General features: G+C 41.8%; 1 protein-coding gene across 3 annotated transcripts in view; it reads left to right on the top strand.

Moving 5' to 3' along the window:
- PALD1 (phosphatase domain containing paladin 1) overlaps window positions 1-23,318 on the top strand; it is a 319,104-nt gene that overhangs the window by 262,138 nt on the left and 33,648 nt on the right. For all 3 annotated transcript variants that reach the window (XM_044296577.1, XM_044296578.1, XM_044296579.1), the window contains one exon: window positions 14,786-14,941. In XM_044296577.1, coding sequence (XP_044152512.1) covers window positions 14,786-14,941 — 156 coding nt within the window. The remainder of the gene's footprint in view (window positions 1-14,785; window positions 14,942-23,318) is intronic.

The raw sequence follows: 23,318 nt of genomic DNA on the forward strand, positions 1-23,318 counted from the left end.
ATTGCTCTCATAACCTAACCCCCAAGATGAACACAGTCAAAAAAACTAAAAAATAAACTGTGTAAAAAAGGCTTTTTTTACACCATTTTTATTTGTCACCGTACATCACAAAAAGTGTAATAGCAAGCAATCAAAAATCATATGCACCCCAAAATAGTTCCATTAAAACCATCCTCTCATCCTGCAAAAAATGAGCCCCTACTTAAGACAATAGGCTAAAAATAAAAAAATAAACTGACTTTCAGACTATGGAGATACTAAAATGTTTTATTTTTTGTTTAAAAAAGGATAATATAGTATAAAACCTAAATAAATGTAAAAAAGTTGACATATTAGGTATTGCCGCATCAATACGAATCTGCTCTATAAAAATAACACATGACCTAACCCCTCAAATGAACAGTAAAAAAAAAAAAACTGTACCAAAACAGCTAATTTTTCGCCATATTTTCAATTTGAATCCATTTTTTCCATTAACAAAGCAAGGGTTAACAGTGAAACAAAACTCTATTTATTGCCCTGATTCTGTAGTTTTCAGAAACACCCGATATGTGGTCGTAAAATGCTGTATGGCCAAACGGCAGGGTACAGAAGGAAAGGAGCGCCATATGTTTTATGGAACGCAGATTTTGCTGGACTGGTTTTTTTGACACCATGTCCCATTTGAAGCCCCCCTGATGCACCCCTAGAGTAGAAACTTCATAAAAGTGACCCCCATCTAAGAAACTACACCCCTCAAGGTATTCAAAACTGATTTTACAAACTTTTTCAACCCTTTAGGTGTTCCACAAGCATTATTGACAAATGAAGATGACATTTCAGAATAAAAAATTTTGTAACCTTGTCTCACAACTAAACTGCCATCTTATCCCGTAGTTTCAAAAATGGGGTCACTTTTTGGCGTTTCTTCTCTAGGGGTGCATCAGGGGGGCTTCAAATGGGACATGGTATAAATAAACCAGTCCAGCAAAATCTGCCTTCCAGAAACCATATGGTGTTCCTTTCCTGCCGGGCGTCCGGGCACGCGGCAGGGGACCAATCAGAGCGGTCCCTGCCTTTTGAATCACCAGATTTGACTGACCAATCGCAGTGTTCAGCAGTGCAGCTCAGATCTCCTCAGTGAATGTTGAGGAGATCGGGGCTGTGCTGTTAAGTTTATTCTGCCACCATCACCCCCCATTTAGGAGGGCTGAGCAGGACCCCCATAATTATCAGGGTGCGGACCACCCCACCCCTCCCCGCTCCCACAATCTTTCAGGATGGCCGAGGGGTAGTAGAGTGTCAGCTGTAACATACAGCTGACACTCTACTATACTAGCCGACATCGGTTCTGGCACTGATGCCGACCGTTTAACCCCTTCCATGCCACAGTTTGTAGGGACCACTGTATGGAAGGGGCTAACAGGGAGGAAACTCCCTCCTCCATCGGGCGCTGCGCTGCTGTGGCAGCGTCCCAATTGTTTGATCATAACAGAGGAAGGGAGCTCCCTCCCCCCTCCCATCGGACCCCTGCTCTGCTGTGGCACGGTCCCAATGGTTACCATGGCAACCAGACGCCTTGCGCAGGCATCGGGCTTGCCATGGTATATCTAGCCTGATTAGGCTCCTGCTAAAGGCAGGAGCCTGATCAGGCTAAGTGTTCTCACAATACACTGCAGTATACTATATAGTGTATTGTAGAGCCATCAGACCCACTGGAACATCACAAACCAAGTGGGTCTGGGTACAAAAATTGTTTAAAAAAAGAAGTGTAAAAAAAAAATATCGAACATTTTCCCATATACACACATTTATAATTGGTTAAAAATGAAAATAAATAAATAACCTAAACATGTTTGGTATCGCCACATCTGTGACAACCAGCTCTATAAAAATGTCACATGACCTAACCCCTCAGGTGAACACCGTAAAAAAAATGAAAATAAAAACAGTGCCAAAAAATACTTTTTTTTTGTTTTCCCTACCATCACAAGGGCATATGCCCCTCAAAATAGTACAAATCAAACAGTCACCTCATCCCTACCTAACAACACAGTCGGCCAAAAAATTAAAAAGCTATGGCTCTCAGACTATGGAGACACTAAAACAGAATTTGTTTTGTTTAAAAAATGCTATTATTGTGTAAAATTTTTATAAATAAGAAACAGTTGAGATATTAGGTCACCTTGCCCCAAAAAGTGTAATAATGAATGATAAAAAAAATTATATGTACCCAAAAATGGTACCAATAAAAACGTCAACTCTTCCTTCAAAAAACGAGCCCCTGCACAAGACAATCGGCAAAAGAATAAAAAAAAATATGGCGTTCAGGAAATGGAGACACAAAAATGTTATTTTTTTTCAAGAATGCTTTATTATGTAAAACTGAAACAAAGAAAGTAGACATATTTGATATCATCAAATCTATCAACCTGCTCTTTAAAAAATAGCACATGATCTAATCTGTCAAAAGAATTGTAAAAAACAAAAAATATAAACTGTGCCATTCTTTGGTTACCTTGCCTCACAAAAAACATAACATAGAGCGATTTAAAATCATATGTACCCCAAAATAGTACCAATAAAACTGTTACCTTATCCCGTAGTTTCCAAAATGGGGTCACTTTTTGATTGTTTCTACTGTAAGGGTGCAACTGGGGGGCTTCAAATGGGACATGGTGTCTAAAAACCAGTCCAGCAAAATCTGCCTTTCAAAAACCATACAGCGCTCCTTTTCTTCTGCGCCCTGCCATGCACCCTTATAGCAGTTTACCAATAAAGTCCAGCTAATAAGTAACCCTAACAGGATAAATATTTATAAATCTTTATTACTATAAAAACAAAATGTCCCAACATGTCCAGGCGTACACCAGGCCATCCAAATGATTAGGCCAGAGTGTATGTCTTAGAAAGCCCTAAGCTGTGAACCTAAATCTTGGCCCTTAGCCCAGGGGCGGCCCCTGATGGTGGAGACCCCCTGTCCTCGAACCTAACTATACTCTCCTATTGTACCCTAGTACACTAGGTTAGTTAGCGGCCTAGATTTAAATGTGGTGGGCTGGTGTAGGCGTGGACACGGAGGATCAGTGAAAAAATGCACAGTGTATACAACCCTGCCCATGCGGAGATGAGCAGGTACACGGTGCGACACGTTAAATCTACAGACACCAACAAAAAAGGATGGTATATAATGTCACAGACTAAATCTGTATAAACCCCAACGCGTTTCCCCCACTGTGTGGGATCATCAGGGGGTAGGTAGAAATACGGTAAATAGATGAGAAAAACAAAAGAAAATAACCCTGTCAAACGGAAGGAAGTCCAAACAGTGTTGGCATATCCATGATATATCCGTATGGCAGGTGGTGTCACATTAAAGACATACAACGTTAAAAGATTAGACAAATGAAATTCCCGGGAGGATTTAGAGGGAAAAGGAATATTAATACCAGACGTCTTGATCTACCAAATTTGTGCATGTCACAACAAAAAGATGGATATCTGTAAAGAAAAAGAGAGAAGGTACATGCTACATAGTGCGTCCAAATGTACTCAAATATAACCACCCGGTAATGTGAGACGCCACCACCAGCATATGCTAAATATCAGGAGATAACTCACTGAGTCAAGACAGGATATAGAGCACAATGGTGGCCAGGATTGATACCAAGAGGCACACACCACAGTCTTCAATGTACTGGTACTCTGTCTTAATTTGAATGTCCGGAATCAGCGTGACGATACACTAAGAGGTAATATAATGCCACATAAAGGTAAAGTCAAACGTCAAATAGGTCAGTGGCCAGATGTAATAAAAGCGGAAGTTACCTTAAGATGTTCATTAGATGGCGTGACCCGACCTCTCAGGATATGGCCATCTACTGGTTAAAGTCCACTTAGTGGCAAGAAAATGCATGTCACAGATAGGAACATGAAGTCAGCTCATGTCTAGGCATCATATAATAGGTTTTACTCACTGTTGGTGGTGAATCCCTCAAGTAAAGTGGATGTCCTTGCCCTCCCAGGGTCCAATGGTTAATCACTAACAATAGGCCATATTTATACTGAACGCCTAATTGGTAAATGGCGTTACCTGTCTTAGGGCGGTCCCTCCGATGTATATACTCATATTCCCGCCATGGATATGATCTGCGCTGCAGTGAAAGCGGCGTGCGTTCCACTGTGGAACGCCTGCCGCCGAGCATCCGGTTCCACCATCCGGATGTGACGTCAGGGAGCCATGCGTTCCACTCTGGAACGCAGGCCGATCCCAGATCAATACAGCGCAAGATCAGGCGGTCAGATGTGGCATCATCAAAATAGGCCCTGCGTTCCAGGCTGGAACGCATGGGGCCAGGTACATATAGAAAGATTATCGAGGATTAAGCCTAACCGATATATATTTATAAAATAACAGAGGCTGAATCACTCATGGGTGATGACACACTATGAGTCCCTGCCAATCAGGCGATGTCAGAGATAAATTAAGCAGCAGAAAAAGATAAACTATATAGATCGATGATAAAAGATTTATCTGAGTGAATATAAACGGAGGGATATGGAGAAACCGTAAAGACCTTTCCAGTGTTTAAATCAATAAATGGCCATTGTAAGGACAAGACGTTTTTACAATAGTGGATATACATCAGAAGATAAAGAGATAATTAAACCAGTGAAACGGTTCATATTCACTGTTCATGATACTACATTTAGTAGGTACTTCACGCACCCGGCCCAGTTTCCATGGACAATACGGTCAACCCGAGCTCATATGTAGCCGGGATAAAGGACAGGGGTAGGAAAAAAGGGGAAGGGTAGAATTGGGGAAGAAAAGAAATAGGGACATGGCAGGCAAAGGCCAGGGGGCCTAGAGGAAAAGTGGGCTACAAAAAACATGAGAAAGTCAGTCTTTCATTCAAGCCGAGGGGGGATTGGGACCGGAGTCTATGGATCCATTCACTTTCCTTTTGTAGGATCCTCCTGTCCCAATCCCCTCCTCGTGGTGATGGATGTATTATTTCAAGCACCGTGAACCGAAGGCATGCGGGATCGCCCCCATGATGATCGTTCACATGTGTCGCTACCGGAGTGATCTCCTTGTTTTTAACATCATTAACGTGTTCTAGGATACGTCTTCTCAGTTCTCTGATGGTCTTACCAACGTAGTCAAGGGGGCAAGTGCACTGACATAAGTACACAAGTCCCCTAGATCTACAAATAATGAAGTCGCGTATCTGAAAAGTCTGACCCAGCGTGGATCCTGTAATAGTTTTGGCTGTGTTCAAAAATGCACAGGCCTTACAACCTCCGCATTTATATACACCAACCGGTCTACGGTCCAACCAGGTACCCGCTCTGACCGGTGTTGTGAAATGACTGGCCACCAAACGATCTTTGAGGCTTCTGCCCCGACGATAGGACACAGAGGGTCGTTCGGTCACGACCTGATGGAGATCGGGGTCCATCCTCAAGATAGGCCAGTATTTATTTAAGATTTTTCTAATCTCCGGATTAGCGGTATCAAAGTTTGAGATGATTCTCAACGGTTGGGGACTATCTGTTGTCCTTATTTTAGGACTAAGTAAATCCTTACGCTCTCTGGTCCGTGCGTGCTTAAAGGCTTCCCTCAGGATCGGTTGTGGGTAGCCCCTGGCTGTGAATCTGTCTTCAAGAACCTTAGCCTCCCTAAAAAATGCTTCATCACTGGAGCAGTTCCTCCGTACCCGGAGATACTGTCCCCTGGGAATGCCCCGTTTAAGGGAAGGAGGGTGGTGACTGCTCCAGTGAAGAAGAGAATTAGTAGCAGTTGTTTTCCTATGTATATTGGTTGATAATCGATCCCCCATTATTGTTACCTTGACGTCGAGAAAGGTAATAGTCGACGGATCGTATTCAAAGGTAAAGTGGAGACCAATGTCGTTCATGTTCAGGTCCGAGACAAATCGTTTAAATTCACAGGAGTCGCCCTTCCAGACGACGAAGACGTCGTCTATATAGCGGGTCCATAGCTGGATATTCTTGGACCACCAGACGTCGCGGTCTGGGAAGACATGAGTGTCCTCCCACCAGCCCAGGAAGAGGTTTGCGTAAGTGGGGGCACAGGGACTGCCCATAGCCGTCCCCCTGAGCTGGTGGTAGAATTTAGAGTTAAAGAGAAAGAAGTTGTGAGTAAGGGTATACTCAAGTAACCTAATAATAAAAGCATTATGTGAGTTAAACTGGATGCCCCTGGCGCATAAAAAATACTCAATAGCCCTAAGGCCATGTTGATGCGGAATTGAGCTATACAATGACTCAACGTCAATGCTGCATAACATGCACTCAGGGTCAAGGATTAGGGCATCAATTTTGTTGAGGAAGTCCATTGTGTCCCTCGTATATGCTGGGAGGGACACAACGAACTCCCTCAACACCTTGTCCAGATATATCCCACAATTCTGGGTAAGTGAATCAACGCCTGACACAATAGGACGACCCTTAAGCGGGCTGGTCCCCTTGTGGATCTTCGGGAGCCCATAAAAGGTCGCAATCAGGGGTTTATTCGGTAGGAGAAATTCAAATTCCGATGGTCCGATCACTTGGTTCTCCAAGCCGAGCAATAAGATTTGTTTAAGTTCGGCTAAAAATATCTGGGTCGGATTGGAGGGTAGAATTTTGTAACCCTCCTTATCCTTCAACAAATCCAAGCACATATGCATATAGGTCTCGTTCTCAAGTACCACCAAATTCCCACCTTTATCTGAAGGTTTTATTATGATGCTGTGATCCTGTTCCAGAGATCGTAAAGCCTTCATCTCTGGGATAGAGAGATTGAAGGCCCTAGGGCCTCGTTGATTAAGGTCTTCAAGGTCACGTATCACCATCTGCAGAAAAATATCTACATATTCATAATTGGCGGGTGGTGGCATTTTCTTACTCTTAAGTCTCAGTGTGGTGAAAGGGCCTGAGCCAATGATTCGAGTGTGGTCCCTGTTAAGATCAGTGAGGGTTTGAAGGTCATCAAAATCCTCTTCTTGGAAACCAAGTCTACTACATGTGTCTCTATTCGAGACCCTGAAAAATTTCTGCCATTTCAGTCTCCTGCAGAAGAGGTGGAGGTCCTTAGTCCAAGAAAAAAGACTGAAATTAGATGTAGGCACAAATGACAGGCCTCTCTTAAGGACCTCCACCTCAACCGGAGTAAGACTTCGTTTGGACAGGTTAATTATTTGAAGGTCTGTCACTGTCCCTTGTCCAGTCGGCCGCGTAGTGGATATGGCATCACATCTTTCTCTAAAAAAGAAGATGAAGAGGGTTGAGGGTTGGTCTGAGTATGGTTCTGAGTATTGGAGTGCCCAGACGGAGGTGAGGAAGAGGAGGTATTCATATATCCTGATCCTCGTGTCCCCCGTCCCCTTCCCCTGTAGCCACCTCCTTTCTGCCATCCCCGGCCTCCACGTCTCCTCGTGCCCTGACGGCCTGTGTAGGAAGAGCTACCGTGAGATTTTGAATATGAATCAGTATCTGAAGAGTCGAACTCAGAGGAGGAGGGTTCGACAGGCAATGTAGGTCCCTGTACGATACTGTAAGCCCTATTTTCTTTAAACTCACTGAGGTCCCTGACGAACTGTCTATGCTTTCTGTCTTTAATCAAGCCCTGAAAGCGTTCGACAGATGATTGAAGTGATACCTCCCGTCTAGAAAACTCTGGGTCCTCCTTTAGTTTTAGGGCAACCTCTATTTGTTCTTGCAATTTCTTTGAGGATTGCTCGAAAGTTGATCTCTCCTCCTCGAGCAATAAGGTCATCAAATTTAGTGAGCTTTGTGTTAATAGCTCCTCCCACTTGGATAAAAGGGATGGTGAAGATATTCTGTCTGCTGGTTTTACTCGCAGACGTAACCCCCTAGGTACGATTTTATTACCTATGTAACTTTCCAGGGATTTGATTTCCCACCAAGATTTAATGTTTGCTTTATAACCGTTGTATAAATCATTGAAGACCTGTTTGCTAGTCGCCTGCTGGCCTATACCTGGCACATCCCTATCGGAAAATATATCCCTAGCTTCTATGACTAGAGCCTCGGTGAATAGAGTCCCTGAAAGAAAACTGGCCATATTTAGTAGAAGAAATCATCCAGCAAATTAGGATATATATATATAAGGTGGGTTATGTATTCAAAATCAATAAAGTCCAGCTAATAAGTAACCCTAACAGGATAAATATTTATACATTTTTATTACTATAAAAACAAAATGTCCCAACATGTCCAGGCGTACACCAGGCCATCCAAATGATTAGGCCAGAGTGTATGTCTTAGAAAGCCCTAAGCTGTGAACCTAAATCAGCAGCAGTTTACCACCACATGTGGGATGTTTCTGGAAACCGCAGAATCTTGGTAATAAATATTGAGTTTTGTTTGGCTGTTAACCCTTGATGTTTTAAATAAATTTATTAAAATGGAAAATCTGCCAAAAAAGTGAAATTTATAAATGTTATCTCCATTTTCCTTTAATTCTTGTGGAATACCTGAAGGGTTAACAAAGTTTGTAAAATCAGTTTTGAGTAACTTGAGGAGTGTAGTTTCTACAATGGGGTCATTTATGGGGGGGGGGGGGTCTACTATGTTAGCCCCACAAAGTGACTTCAGACCTGAACTGGTCCTTAAAAAGTGGGTTTTGGAAATTTTCTTAAAACTTTTAAGAATTTTTTTTTAAATTCTAAGCCTTCTTATGTCCTAAAAAAACTAAAGAAAATAACATTTACTAAATGATGCCAACATGAAGTGGACACCTCATAAATATTTTATGAGGTATCACTTTCTGTTTTAAAAGCAGAGAAATTGAAATTTAGAAAATTGCTAATTTTTCTAATTTTTTTTATAAATAAAGGTATATTGACTTAAATTTATTACTCATGACTTAGTTTTCTCGTGACACATTGTACTTCATAATATCTCAGAATGGCTTGGATAAGTAAAAGTGTTCCAAAGTTATTACCACATAAAGTGATACATGTCAGATTTTCAAAAATAAGCCTGGTCATGAAGGTGCAAAATAGCCAGGTCATTAAGGAGTTAAACAAAAACTACTAAAAATTGTTAATAAATGCAGTATGCCATTAATATAAAGAGGACATGGCTGGGGAAGTATGGCAGTAGCTTTTATTTATTTTCTTGCATGGCACTTAGCTTTGTCAGCATTTAGTCAGCAGTCCCTCTAAGCAGCATATAGTATAGCTTGTGCCATAAGGACAAAATTAGTTAGGATGGAAACTACCGTAATTACCTTCAAGAATCTGTGGCAGTCTGTTAATAAGATATTTTAAACAAAATAAACACTGTGCAGTACAGTCGTGAGGTTTAATGAGACCCTGGTTGCTGCAATGGCAGCCGTCCAACAGATCTGAATGCATTTCACAGACTACCATAATATATATTTCATTAGAAAAAAGGCCTCTAACATCCTCATCAGAGTCCTGCGTATAAGCGTTAATTTCTTTAACACATGTAGCAATTTGTGTCTTAACCAAATTCAAATTTCTTTGTTATAATTTTGGACCATTTGCACAGTGTAAAGACTAAGAAAAGTTAATATTAATCTGCAATGCTATAATTATTTTGCTGCTACATTTGAAGTATATTTTATGGCTGAGCTACATAGTATTTCTGAAATAGCAGTTGACTACATGATAACATGATGGCAAAACACACCCACTGCCCAAAAAAAAAATACACCGAGATAAATTTCAGCAAAACTCGACATGCAGTTATGCCTCAGGCAGATATGTACTCTAAATAATTACAGATGTGGACTGATCAGACACCAGGTCTTGCCACAAGAAGGCATAAAAGTGCTTTCCGTGCTGCCCTATAAAAAGGCTCTCAGACTACTTTTTGTGCATTGTACATCTTGGTAAGAGATTGTTGATTGCTAGGCATGCCTTCACACTTGAAGGCATTTTGCCCACATTACAGAAATTAAGAGGGGCACATCTTTGGACTGAGAGAAGCAGGATGGTCGTTTTGACGGACTGCCTTCCAAGCCGTTCTTACCTGGCTGTTAGGAAGTTATGTGAGCAGTGGTTACGTGAGGGCATGCACATACTGCCAATAGGATCCGGATTGCCCAGACAGACCACCAGTAGAGAGGATCGTCTTATCCAAACCCATAGTTGGGTTGTCCACCATCCACACAGTCGGCACCTTCATTACACACACCTGTCTCTGCCCGGACCATATCCAGGCCTTAGCATGGCACCCATTGGTGTTCCTGCCATTGACAGACAGCCGCCATCACCTTTGTTTGCAGTGGAGTCATGAATAAGAAACCTGAACTTCTACAGACTGGAACTGTATCATCTTTAGCAATCAATCCAGGTTCTGTTTGGTATCGGACAACGGTCAGGTTCAGGTATGGAGACCTGGTGGCGAGTGCTTCATCTTGCCTTTGCTGAGCGTCACACTGCCCCATTTGCTGGTGTCATGATATGGGGAGCTATCACATGTGACAGTTGGTCACCCGAAGTAGTGGTACAAGGACATGAACAGCTCAGCAATATATGCAGGACATCCTTCGGCCACATGTGTTGCCTCTCATGGCAGGGTTTCCACTGACATTTTTCAGCAGGATAATGCTTGCCCACACACAGTAAGGGTTTCCCGGGAATGTCTCTGCCACATTGCAACACTTCCTTGGCCTTTCTAGTCGCCAGACTAATTGCCAATTGGACATTCAGGGGACCAGCTGAAATGCCAACTTTGGAAACCTACGAGTGTGCAGGATCTAAAGCAGGGCTCAGCAACCTTTGGGACTCCAGCTGCTGTGAAACTACAACTCCCAGCATATAACATGCTTGGCTGTTAATCTAACTCCCATAGAAGTGAATGGAGCATTCTGGGAGTTGTAGTTTCAGAACAGCTGAAGTTCCGAAGGTAGCTGATCCCTGATCTAAAGGCCCAGTTACAACATCTGTGGGCAAATGTGCCAAAGGATACTATAGGAACCTGTATGACTCCATGCCCAACCATATCTTCTCTTGTATCCAGGCTAGAGGAGGCCCAACAGGGTCCTAGAGCCACCTTCCAATTGTACAGTTTTCTCCAATTAACGTATCCTTTAACTCTAGTATTATAATCACTTACATATATCATCATTACAGTCATACATATAAAGTTTCATTCAATTCCAACTCCTTCTTGGTGCATTATTATAATTTTTTGGGTCAATAAATGTATATTGTCCGTTACTCTCCTTTTACATGCAGTATATCTTAAAGAGCTCCTGTCATTTTGAAAAAAAAATTCTCCTTCACTTCCTAGGCAGCTGGAGATCTTAAAGGGCTTCTGTCACCCCACTAAACAGTTTATTTTTATTTTTATTTTATTTTTTTTAGTTTACTTATAATCCCTATACTGTGATTTATGCCTACATAATCTAATTAATCATTTTGGTTTAGTAGATTGTGTTAAAAACGTGCTTTTAAAATATGCAAATTACCTTGCTACCAGCAAGTAGGGCGGCTACTTGCTGGTAGCAGCCGCATCCTCCGATCCTAAAGACGCCCCTCCTCATGTTGATTGACAGGGTCAGGGAACGGGATCGTTCTCTGCTGGCCCTGTTTGCATTCAAAATCTCGCGCCTGCGCCGTACCTAACGTCAATCGACGCAGGCGCACTGAGAGGCGGCCGCTCGCTCGGCCGCTCCATCCTCAATGCTCCTGCGCCGGGTGTAGATGTGACGTCATCGGCGCAGGCGCATTGAGGATCGAGCGGCCGCCTCTCAGTGCGCCTGCGCCGACTGAATACAGTTACGGCGCAGGCGCGAGATCTTGATAGCAGACAGGGCCAGCAGAGGACGATCCCGTTCACTGGCCCTGTCAATCAACATGCAGAGGGGGCGTCTTTTAGGATCGGAGGTAATTTGCATATTTTAAAAGCAAGTTTTTAACACAATCTACTGAACAAAAATGATTACGGTAATTAGATTATGTATGCATAAATCGCAGTATAGGGATTATAAGTAAACAAAAAAAAAAAACTGTTTAGTGGGGTGACAGAAGCCCTTTAATTAGATGTAGAGTGGCCACAAATATTATATCTAATCTGCATATTTTGTTTCTTTATAACTGTGCTTAGTGATTTTTCTCTTTTTGGAATGGATTTGGAGACCTGTGCTCTGTTCTGAGCAATCAGCTGCCTGGCGCATTGCTGCTCTCTCTCCCCTCTCACAGCATACAGAAAGATTGCTGTTTCATCCTCCCTCTCTTCTTCTCTTTGTATCAGTTAGCCTGCAAGTAGGGAGAGGAGGACTATAGGCTAGTATATTTGCAAACTACTTAGTTTTATATATTTACATGTACTACTGATTTGCACAAAAATGTCATATTTCAGCTCAAGCTGAGTGTGACTCTGTTTTAGAAGAAAGCTGTTTTTTAAATCCTGGACAACCCCTGTAACCTTGCAAAAAAAACTACTGCTACTAGCAAAGGCATGTTTTAAGTTCATATGGATGATTTTGATAAAATACCCTATTCTATGCCACTTCTCTAATTTATCCTTTGTCCATGGGAAGGGGGAGGGGGTTGCTTAGGCCTCTTTCACACTTGCATTGTCCGGATCCGGCGTGTACTCCACTTGCCGGAATTACACGCCGGATCCGTAAAAACGCAAGTGTACTGAAAGCATTTGAAGACGGATCAGTCTTCAAAATGCTTTCAGTGTTACTATGGCAGCCAGGACGCTATAAAGTCCTGGTTGCCATAGTAGGAGCGGGGGAGCGGTATACTTACAGTGCGTGCGGCTCCCGGTGCGCTCCAGAATGACGTCAGAGTGCCCCATGTGCATGGATGACGTGCCATGCGATCACGTGATCCATGCGCTTGGGGCGCCCTGACGTCACTCTGGAGCGCCCCGGGAGCCGCACGGACGGTAAGTATGCTGCTCCCCCGCTCCCCACTACACTTTACCATGGCTGCCAGGACTTTAGCGTCCCGGCAGCCATGGTAACCACTCTAAAAAAGCTAAACGTCGGATCCGGCAATGCGCCGAAACGACGTTTAGCTTAAGGACGGATCCGGATCAATGCCTTTCAATAGGCATTAATTCCGGATCCGGCCTTGCGGCAAGTCTTCAGGATTTTTGGCCGGAGCAAAAAGCGCAGCATGCTGCGGTATTTTCTCCGGCCAAAAAACGTTCCGTTCCGGAACTGAAGACATCCTGATGCATCCTGAACGGATTTCACTCCATTCAGAATGCATTAGGATAAAACTGATCAGGATTTTTCCGGCATAGAGCCCCGACGACGGAACTCTATGCCGGAAGACAAGAACGCAAGTGTGAAAGAGCACTTAAAAAATTATCAATAAATAGGGTGACATTGTAGTTTAATTTTATATATTTATGGGCAGCACGGTGGCTCAGTGGTTAGCACTGTTGCCTTGCAGCACTGGGGTCCTAGGTTCGAATCTGACCAAGGGCAACATCTGCATGGAGTTTGTATGTTCTCCCTGTGTTTGCGTGGGTTTCCTCTGGGTACTCCGGTTTCCTCCCACACTCCAAAGACATACTGATAGGGACCTTAGATTGTGAGCCCCATTGGGGACAGTTGGATGATAATGTCTGTAAAGCGCTGCAGAATTAGTAGCGCTATATAAGTGTGTATAATAAATATATTTAGGTACAGTTAACCTCAGACATGATTTCATTATTACTTATTAATGTTAGTAAATCTGGCCAGATGCAGCCTGTTTTCTGGCCAGGTAGGAGAGGAAGACTAGCTTCCATTGAATAAAAGCACTCAATATTGCAAACAGTATACTGCTTATACACAGTCACGTCACATTATTATGACCACCAGCTAATATCCAGAGTAACCGTCATGTGCAGCACAGACAGCAGCTAGATATACTGGAAGTGACTCAATAGCATCCTGCTATGTTGTCACAGGTATCTGGGGCCATGCTGACTGCAGTGCATCCCACAGCTGCTAGAGGGTGTGTGGAGGAGGATCCATAGAGCGAACAAGGTGATTGATGTGGTCTCACAGATGCTCAATTGGGTTATATGCCTGGGGAATTAGGGGGCCAGGGTAGAACTTGGAAGTCTTGGTCATGCTCTTCCAACCAATATTGGACATTTCTAGCCATGTGACATGTTGCATTGTCTTCCTAGAAGATCCCCTTTGCCCCGGGGAGGACAATCGGCCTGTATGGGTGTACGTGAGGATGGATTAAAATTTTATACCTAAAATGGATGAGTGGACCCAGAGAATGCATGAAAACATTCCCCAGACCATAGCAATGCCACCACGAGCTTGTGTTCTTCCAGCAATGGCTACAGGGTAATGTCCATCTGTTCAATGAAGCAAAAAACGTGACTCATCAGAGAAGGCAACCCATTGCCAATCGGCAGAGGTCCAATTCTTATACTGCAGTGAAAATTTAAGCCTTTTCTGACTATGCAATTCCGTTAGCAGGGGTGCAGTGGCCATTTGTTTGCTTCAGAGCCCCATACGCAGTAGGGTTCGGAACTGTTGTTTGAGACACACATCTAGTAGCTAAAATTGAAAATGGCAACACAGTTAACCAACAGAAAAAGACTAAAACAATACATAAATTATGTATTTAAAATTCTCGGTGGCCTGCAGTCAGTGTATGATGGGAGCTGTAGTTTACCAACATCTGAAGCGCCACATGTTGCAGACCACTAATCTAGAACAGTGTGCAATGACCTGTTACTTGCAAAGCTTGGCATAAATAATATTTTTTACTACTATTGGTTTAGCTTCTTTTTTCTGTGTTATACCAATATGGTTTCTTTCTTTTCACAGATTAAAACAGCAAAAAATGTGAAGGAAATGCACTTACTTCAGCTGCGGAGTCTGCAGTATTTGGAGAGATATATTTACCTGATCCTCTTCAATGCTTACCTTCACTTGGAGAAGAAGGACAGATGGCAGAGACCCTTTAGCAAGTGGATGTATGAGGTGCGTGTAAAATCAAACTGGTCCTAGATCCAGAAATAATTACATCTCTTCCATATAGCTTCCATATATATTCATCAGTTCATTCCTGCCTACAGCTTAAGGCCTTATGCACATAACTGTATCAGTCTTGCAGTAAGCAAATTGCACATCTGCAAAACACCGATACCTGTCATGTGCATTCTGCAGTTTCTCATTCTGTACATCCATCCATATGTTAGCAATGCCTATCCTTAAGGCCTAGTTCACACGAACGTATGGCTTTTATAGTTTTTTGCGGTCCATTTTTCATGGATTCCGTTGTTCCGTTTTTGAGTTCCGTTGTGTTTCCGTTTCCTTTCCGTTTTTTCATGTACAGTATACAGTAATTACATAGAAAAAATTGGGCTGGGCATAACATTTTCAATAGATGGTTCAGAAAAAACGGAACGGATACGGAATACATACGGATGCATTATTAGGACATGTTCTATCTTTCAACGGAACGGAAATGCGGAAACGGAATGCATACGGAGTACATTCCGTTGTTTTTTTGCGGAACCATTGAAATGAATGTTTCCGTATACGGAACACAAAAAAACGGCCCGTACACTCGCAAAAAAAGTTAGTGTGAACTAGGCCTAAGATAGGCCTTCAGTACCTGATTGGCAAGATCCTGACACATTGTAGTAGAAGGAGCTCATCGCTCCAGCCTATAGCACTGTTCCCTCCACTACAAGGTTTACAGAGCTTAGTGATTCCAGCACTGACTTCCGGTGCCATAGCTACACCCGAACAGATGATCAGTGAGGGTGCAGGTTGTCAAACCTGTCAGCAGGCTCTCAGCTAGGTGAGGGCCTATCCTGAGACCTTAGTAAAAGATTGTTTTCTCGTGACACATTGTACTTCATGATAGTCATAAATTTGAGTCAATATATTTTGCCGTTATTTATGAAAAAATCCAAAATGTTATCAAAAATTTTAGAAATGTGCAATTTTCTAAATTTCTCTGCTTTTTAAAACAGAAAGTGATACCTCATAAAATATTTATTACTTAACATTTCCCATATGTATATTTTATGTTTGCATCATTTTGTAAATGTCATTAAATTTTTTGGGGGACATTAGAAGGCTTAGAATTTTAGAAGCAAATTTTAAGGACCAGTTTAGGTCTGAAGTCACTTTGTGGGGCTTACATAATAGAAACCCCCCATAAATGACCCCATTGTAGAAACTACACTCCTCAAGTTACTCAAAACGGATTTTACAAACTTTGTAAAAATCCTATCTATAAATCTATCCTGATATATGCAAGCCAAACATCTATTATTATTGGTTTTTGCTTTTGGAGTCTTTTCTTTTTTTTAAGTTGTGCTTAAAAGAATTGTCTAAACATTGGGATAGAAAAGCATATAAGTTTACGAGATCCTATGAGTGCATTGAGGAAAGGCAAATAAAATGAAAAATTCAGCAGCACCCTGCAGGTGATGAGATTTATGAAGGCATGTAATGTTTTCATTATTTTAAATTGCATTACCTCTATATTTACTGTGCTTATAAATTGAGTTTCTTAGCACACCTTTTGATGAAATTGCGTGAGCCCACCTGCCACAACAAGGTAACCTCATTCAGATGGGTCCTTACACTATAAAACCACTACAATAGGACACTTAACTTTCTACATATGGTAAAGCCTACAAAGTAAGCTCAGGATAAGCAGGAACCAGCTTTATTGTAAACTAATTAAAAACCGCTTTGGGCAGGTAGGAAGAGCACATGACCAAGATGAAGGCAGTCACAACCCCCACATGTACAGTGCAAAAACAAAGCTACCACTTCTAAGCAAATAGGCAACTGAATGTTTTATTTATATTCTGTAGGTGCCAAAGTGTGTGCAAGTTAAATATTTGTGTAATTGTTGAATTGCGCTATTGCTGTATTTACTATGATTGTGAACATTTTAATCAAATTGTTTGAGCCCATCTGCAGAACACATTAGCTAATGTACGGTATTTGAAGCAATATAATGCATAGAATGCAACAGATATAAAAATGCTGTTATTGCAGCACAACGCATTCACAAATAATGCACAGTATTTGAAGCAATATAATTAATGGAATAAAACGGGTATATAAATGCTATGATTGCGACACCGCGCATTTACTAATACATGGTATCTTGAGGCAATATAATGTGTGGAATTAAGCAGGTATGTGCAGTGCCTTGCAAAAGTAAACACCCCCCCCCCTTGACTTTTTTCGTGTTTTGTTACATTACAGACTTAATTTCAATGTTTTGTTAATCTGAATTTTATGTGATGGATCAGAACACAATAGTCTAAGTTGGTGAAGTGAACTGATAAAAATATATAAATAAAACTATTGTTTAGAAATAGAAAACAGAAAAATGGCTTGTGTATATTGTGGGGACTCGCTCTGGTAGACAGGATTAGCGGACGCAGTATGGAGGCAACAACAAGTTCTTTGGATCAAACAGTTCAGTGTTTTATTCACACTTTAGGCAAGTGACAAAACAAGCAGTCCTATTCAAACAAAAAGTCACCTTGTGGTGTTGGTGGTAATTCACACCATGTGGCAATTCTGCCTCATAGAGTCCTTGCTGATAGCAGCACCAACCTGTTTTCATACCAAACGGGTAGCAAGCCTTCATCCAGACACAAGGCTCCCAGATCCCAACACAGAGACCCCGCTTCTGAGCCCAGCTGCCTATTTAAGGCCTCTTTCACACTTGCGTTGTCTGGATCCGGCGTGTACTTCACTTGCCGGAATTACACGCCCGGATCCGGAAAAACGCAAGTGTACTGAAAGCATTTGAAGACGGATCCGTCTTCAAAATGCTTTCAGTGTTACTATGGCACCCAGGACGCTATTAAAGTCCTGGTTGCCATAGTAGGAGCGGGGGAGCGGTATACTTACCATCCGTGCGGCTCCCGGGGCGCTCCAGAGTGACGTCAGAGCGCCCCAGGCGCATGGATGACGTGCCATGCGATCACGTCATCCATGCGCCTGGGGTGCCCTGACGTCACTCTGGAGCGCCCCGGGAGCCGCACGGATGGCAAGTATGCTGCTCCCCCGCTCCCCGCTACACTTTACCATGGCTGCCAGGACTTTAGCGTCCCGGCAGCCATGGTAACCACTCTAAAAAAAAGCTAAACGTTGGATCCGGCAATGCGCCGAAACGACGTTTAGCTTAAGGCCGGATCCGGATCAATGCCTTTCAATGGGCATTCATTCCGGATCCGGTCTTGCGGCAAGTCTTCAGTTTTTTTGGCCGGAGCAAAAAGCGCAGCATGCTGCGGTATTTTCTCCGGCCAAAAAACGTTCCGTAACTGAAGACATCCTGATGCATCCTGAACGGATTTCACTCCATTCAGAATGCATTAGGATAATCCTGATCAGGATTCTTCCGGCATAGAGCCCTGATGACGGAACTCTATGCCGGAAGACAATAACGCAGATGTGAAAGAGCCCTAAAGGGGTTCTGCAGTTTGTTTTTAACTGATGATCTATCCTCTGGATAGATCATCAGCATCTGATCGGCGGGGGTCCGACACCCAGGACCCCCGCCGATCAGCTATTTGAGAAGGCCAGAGGATAGATAATCAGTTAAAACAAACTGTAGAACCCCTTTAAGGACAGCCAGGTGCTGCCAAAACCCGGACTGGCATTTAAAATCCGGTCGGGTATTTGACCTCACCTGGCTGTAAATCAGCCCAGCAGTACATGCTGGAGGAAAATACCTGTTTTCCCAGAACAAACCTTTCACTGTTTCAAAGTATGTATTCACCCTCTTTGTTAATAAGCCCTTCAGAAGTCACAATTAGTGAAATGATGTCCACCTGTGTGCAATCTAAGTGTCACATGATCTGTCATTACATATACACACATTTTTTGAAAGGCCCCAGGGGCTGCAACACCTAAGGCTACTTTCACACTCTCGTTTTGGCTTTCCGTTTGTGAGATCCGTCATGGGCTCTCACAAGCGGTCCAAAACAGATCAGTTTGCTTTCTAATGAATTCTGGATGGAAATGGATCTGCTCAGAATGCATCAGTTTGCCTCCGATCAGTCTCCATTCCGCTCGGGATGCGGACACCAAAACGCTGCCTGCAGCGTTTTGCTGTCCGCTTGACGAAACTGAGCCAAACTGATCCGTCCTGGCACACAATGTAAGTCAATGGGGACGGATCAGTTTTCTCTGACAATCTGGCACAATAGAAAACGGATCCGTCTCCCATTGACTTTCATTGGAGTTCATGACTGATCCGTCTTGGCTTGTTTTTTTTTTTTTATACGTGCATGAAAACTGATTACTTTCATGCAAGAACTTAACATATTTGCAGAAAGTACTGAAACAAATTTTAGCATAATGGAGGGAAAATATCAAATTTTCACTGACCGAACATGGATGAGTTTCATATTGCTTATGTGAAAGAGGCCTTACTGTTTTTGTATACAGCTCCTATTTATACTTGGGTGCACAGTGTCAATACTGCTGGTACTTAGTGACAGACTACAAACAAACCCTGTATGTAGTCTAACCCTGCAGGCAGGGATGTGCACAGACATTTTGACATGTCATAATTTCAAAAAATGTTTGTACCACGAAGCTTACTTTTCTAGAAGTCCTTCCTTGTTCTCCATGAATTTTTTGATACTGTAATTGTAAACACGACAGAATCCACAAATATTACTTTTTTGGTTTTACCGTTTATATTATGGTGAAATGAGTGATGTCATTACAAGACTCTAATATGCAAAGAGGCAAAGCACTACAACCCCCAGTATGCAAAGAGACAATGCACTACAACCACAAGTATACAAAGGGACATAGCACTACAACTATTGTTCCTTTGTATACTTGTTTTGTTCCTGGACTTTAAATTATATACAATATATTACCAGGGCGGGCGGGCACTAAAGGAACTTAGGCAGCAGACGAAGTCACACAGGCACTGGTGAGCGAGCGGACTGGTGAATAAATTCTGTCGGTGAATAAATTGCGCTGCCGCCGGCGGGATTGGGGGGTGCGGACTAGTGGCGGGCTTGTAGTGGGTCGGCTTGGGCAGGGCCGTCTTTAATATTGATTGGACCCTGGGCAAGAATTTACTTAGCCCCCTGAATCCCGCCTTCCCACACACTAGCAGGCAATCATGCCCTCCACCACTATATATAATATAGCTTACAGTGCACCACAGTATGCAGTATAGCACCCTATAGTATATAGCACCCCACAGTATGCAGTATAGCACACTATAGTATACAGCACCCCACAGTATGTAGTATAGCACACTATAGTATACAGCACCCCACAGTATGCAATACATAGTATAACACCCCACAGTGTGCAGTATAGCATCCTATAGCATACAGTATAGCACCCCACGGTATACAGTAGAACAGTATAGCACTCCACAATATACAGCACCCCACAATATACAGTAGAGCAGTATAGCACCCAGTATACAGCACCCTACAATATACAGTACCCTACAGTATACATTAGAGCAGTATAGCACACAGTATACAGCACCCCACAGTACACAGTAGAGCAGTATAGCACACAGTATACAGCACCCCACAGTATACAGTAGAGCAGTATAGCACCCAGTATACAGCACCCCACAGTATACAGTAGAGCAGTATAGCACCCAGTATACAGCACCCCACAGTATACAGTAGAGCAGTATAGCACCCAGTATACAGCACCCCACAGTATACAGTAGAGCAGTAAAGCACCCAGTATACAGCACCCCACAGTATACAGTATAGCAATAAAGCACCCAGTATACAGCACCCCTCAATATACAGCAGTATACAGTAGAGCAGTATAGCTCCCCACAGTATACAGCACCCCACAGTATACAGCACCCCAGTATATAATTTCACACAGCAGCCCCCCAGTATATACTCTCATACAGCAGCCCCAGTATATAATCTTGTACAGTAGCCCCCCAGTATATAATCTTATACAGCAGCCCCCAGTATATAATCTCATACAGCAGCCCCCCAGTATATAATCACATACAGCAGCCCCCCCAGTATATAATCTCATACAGCAGTTAATATACTTCACCTTTATTTATGAAAAAATCCCAAATTTACCAAAAGTTTGAAAAAATTCTCAAAATTTCTATTTCTCTGCTTTTAAAACAGAAAGTGATACCTCATAAAATATTTATGACCAAAAATCCCCAATATGTCTACTTTATGTTTGCATAATTTTTTTTAATGTCATTTGGGGACGTTAGAAGGCTTAGAATTTTAGAAGAAAATTTCCAAAACCCACTTTTTAAGGACCAGTTCAGGTTTGAAGTCACTTTGTGGGGCTTACATAATAGAAACCCCCAATAAACAACCCCATTGTAGAAACTACACTCCTCAAGTTACTCAAAACTGATTTTACAAACTTTATTAACCCCTTAGGTGTTCCACAAGAATGAAAGGAAAATGGAGATAAAATTTCTAAATTTCACTTTTTGGGCAGATTTTCCATTTTAATCCATTTTTAACAGCCAAACAAAACTCAACATTTATTACCCTGATACTGCGGTTTAGAGAAACACCCCACATATGGTTGTAAACTGATGTAAGGTCGCACGGCAGGGCGCAGAAGGAAAGGAGCGCCATATGGTTTTTTGAAGGCAGATTTTGCTGGACTGGTTTTTAGACACAATGTCCCATTTGAAGCCCCCCCTGATGTATCCCTACAGTAGAAACTCCCAAAAGTGACCTCATTTTGGAAAGTAGGGGATAAGGTGACAGTTTCATTGGTACTGGTTTGGGGTACATATGATTTGTAAACAAAGTAGACATATTTGATATCATTGTGTCTGTAACAATCTGCTCTATAAAAATAGCGCATGATCTAACCTGTCAGATGAACAGTGCCATTTTTTGGTTACCTTGCCTCACAAAAAAACTTAATATAGAGCATTTCTACTTTGTTTCAGTTTTACATAATAAAGCATTTTAAAAAAATGTTTGTGTCTCCATTTTCTGAACGTCATATTTATTTATTTTTTCTGCCGATCTTCTTGTGCAGTGGCTTGTTTTTTACAGAAAGAGTTGACGTTTTTATTGGTACCATTTTTTGGTACATATGATTTTTTTGATCATTCATTATTACACTTTATGAGGCAAGGTGACCCAAAAAATTGGTTGTTTTGGCACAATTTTTATTTATTTATTTTTACAGCGTTCACCTGTACATGTGATATGGGGGTTAGGTCATGTGATATTTTTATAGAGCAGGTCGTTACAGATGAGGCAATACCTAATATGTATACTTTTAATTATTTAAGTTTTGCACAATAATAGCATTTTTGAAACAAAGATTGTCTTAGGTAGGAGCTAATTTTTTGCGGGATGAGATGATGGTTTGATTGGTTCTATTTTGGGGGGCCTACACCTTTTTGAGCGCTTGGTGCACTTAAAATGATGTTAGATGACAAAAATTGGCTTTTTTTGGCGCTGTTTTTTTATTATTTTTTTACGGTGTTCATCTGAGGAGTTAGGTCATGTGATATTTTTTCATAGAGCAGGTTGTTACGGGCACAGCATATCTAATATGTATACTTTTTTAATTTATTTCACTTTAACACAATAATAGCATTTTTGAAGCAAAAAAAAAATCATATTTTAGTGTCTTCATTGTCTTAGTTTTAGTCATAGTTTTATTTTATTTTTTGGGACATTGTCTTAGATAGGGTTTCATTTTTTGTGGGATGAGGTGACAGTTTGATTCATACTCCTTTGGGGGGGTATACACCTTTTTGATCGCTTGGTGTTGCAATTTTTGTGATGTGATTTTTTTTTTTTTTTTTTTACTGTATTCACCTGAGGGGTTACCGGTAAGTCATACCTAATATGTATACTTTTTAATTTATTTCACTTTAACACAATAATTGCATTTTTGAAACAATACGAATTATGTTTTAGTGTCTCCATGTTCTGAGAGCTATAATTTATTATAATTTTTTTGGGCAATTGTCTTATGTAGGGGCTCTTTTTTTGCGGGATGAGGGACAGTTTTATTGGTACCAGTTTGGAGGCATAAGCCTTTTTTATCACTTGGTGTTGCACTTTTTGTGATGTAAGGTGACAAAAATGCCTTTTTTTTGTGCAGTTTTTATTAAATTTTTACGGTGTTTATCGGACGGGTTGGATCATGTGATATATTTATAGAGCGAGTCGTTACGGACGCCGCGATACCGAATGTGTGTGTGTGCTTTTTATTTTATTTTTCAATTTTTTTAATATAAAATCAGGTGAAAGGGGCGTTTTCTTTCTTTTTTACTTGAAACGTTTATTTTGTTTTTAAACTTTTTTTAAACTTTTTTTTTCAAACTTAATTTCTTTGCCACTCTGGGGCTTTACTT

This window comes from Bufo gargarizans, chromosome 6 (genome assembly GCF_014858855.1).
Source record: "Bufo gargarizans isolate SCDJY-AF-19 chromosome 6, ASM1485885v1, whole genome shotgun sequence".
In the NCBI taxonomy this organism is placed as follows: Eukaryota; Metazoa; Chordata; class Amphibia; order Anura; family Bufonidae; genus Bufo; species Bufo gargarizans.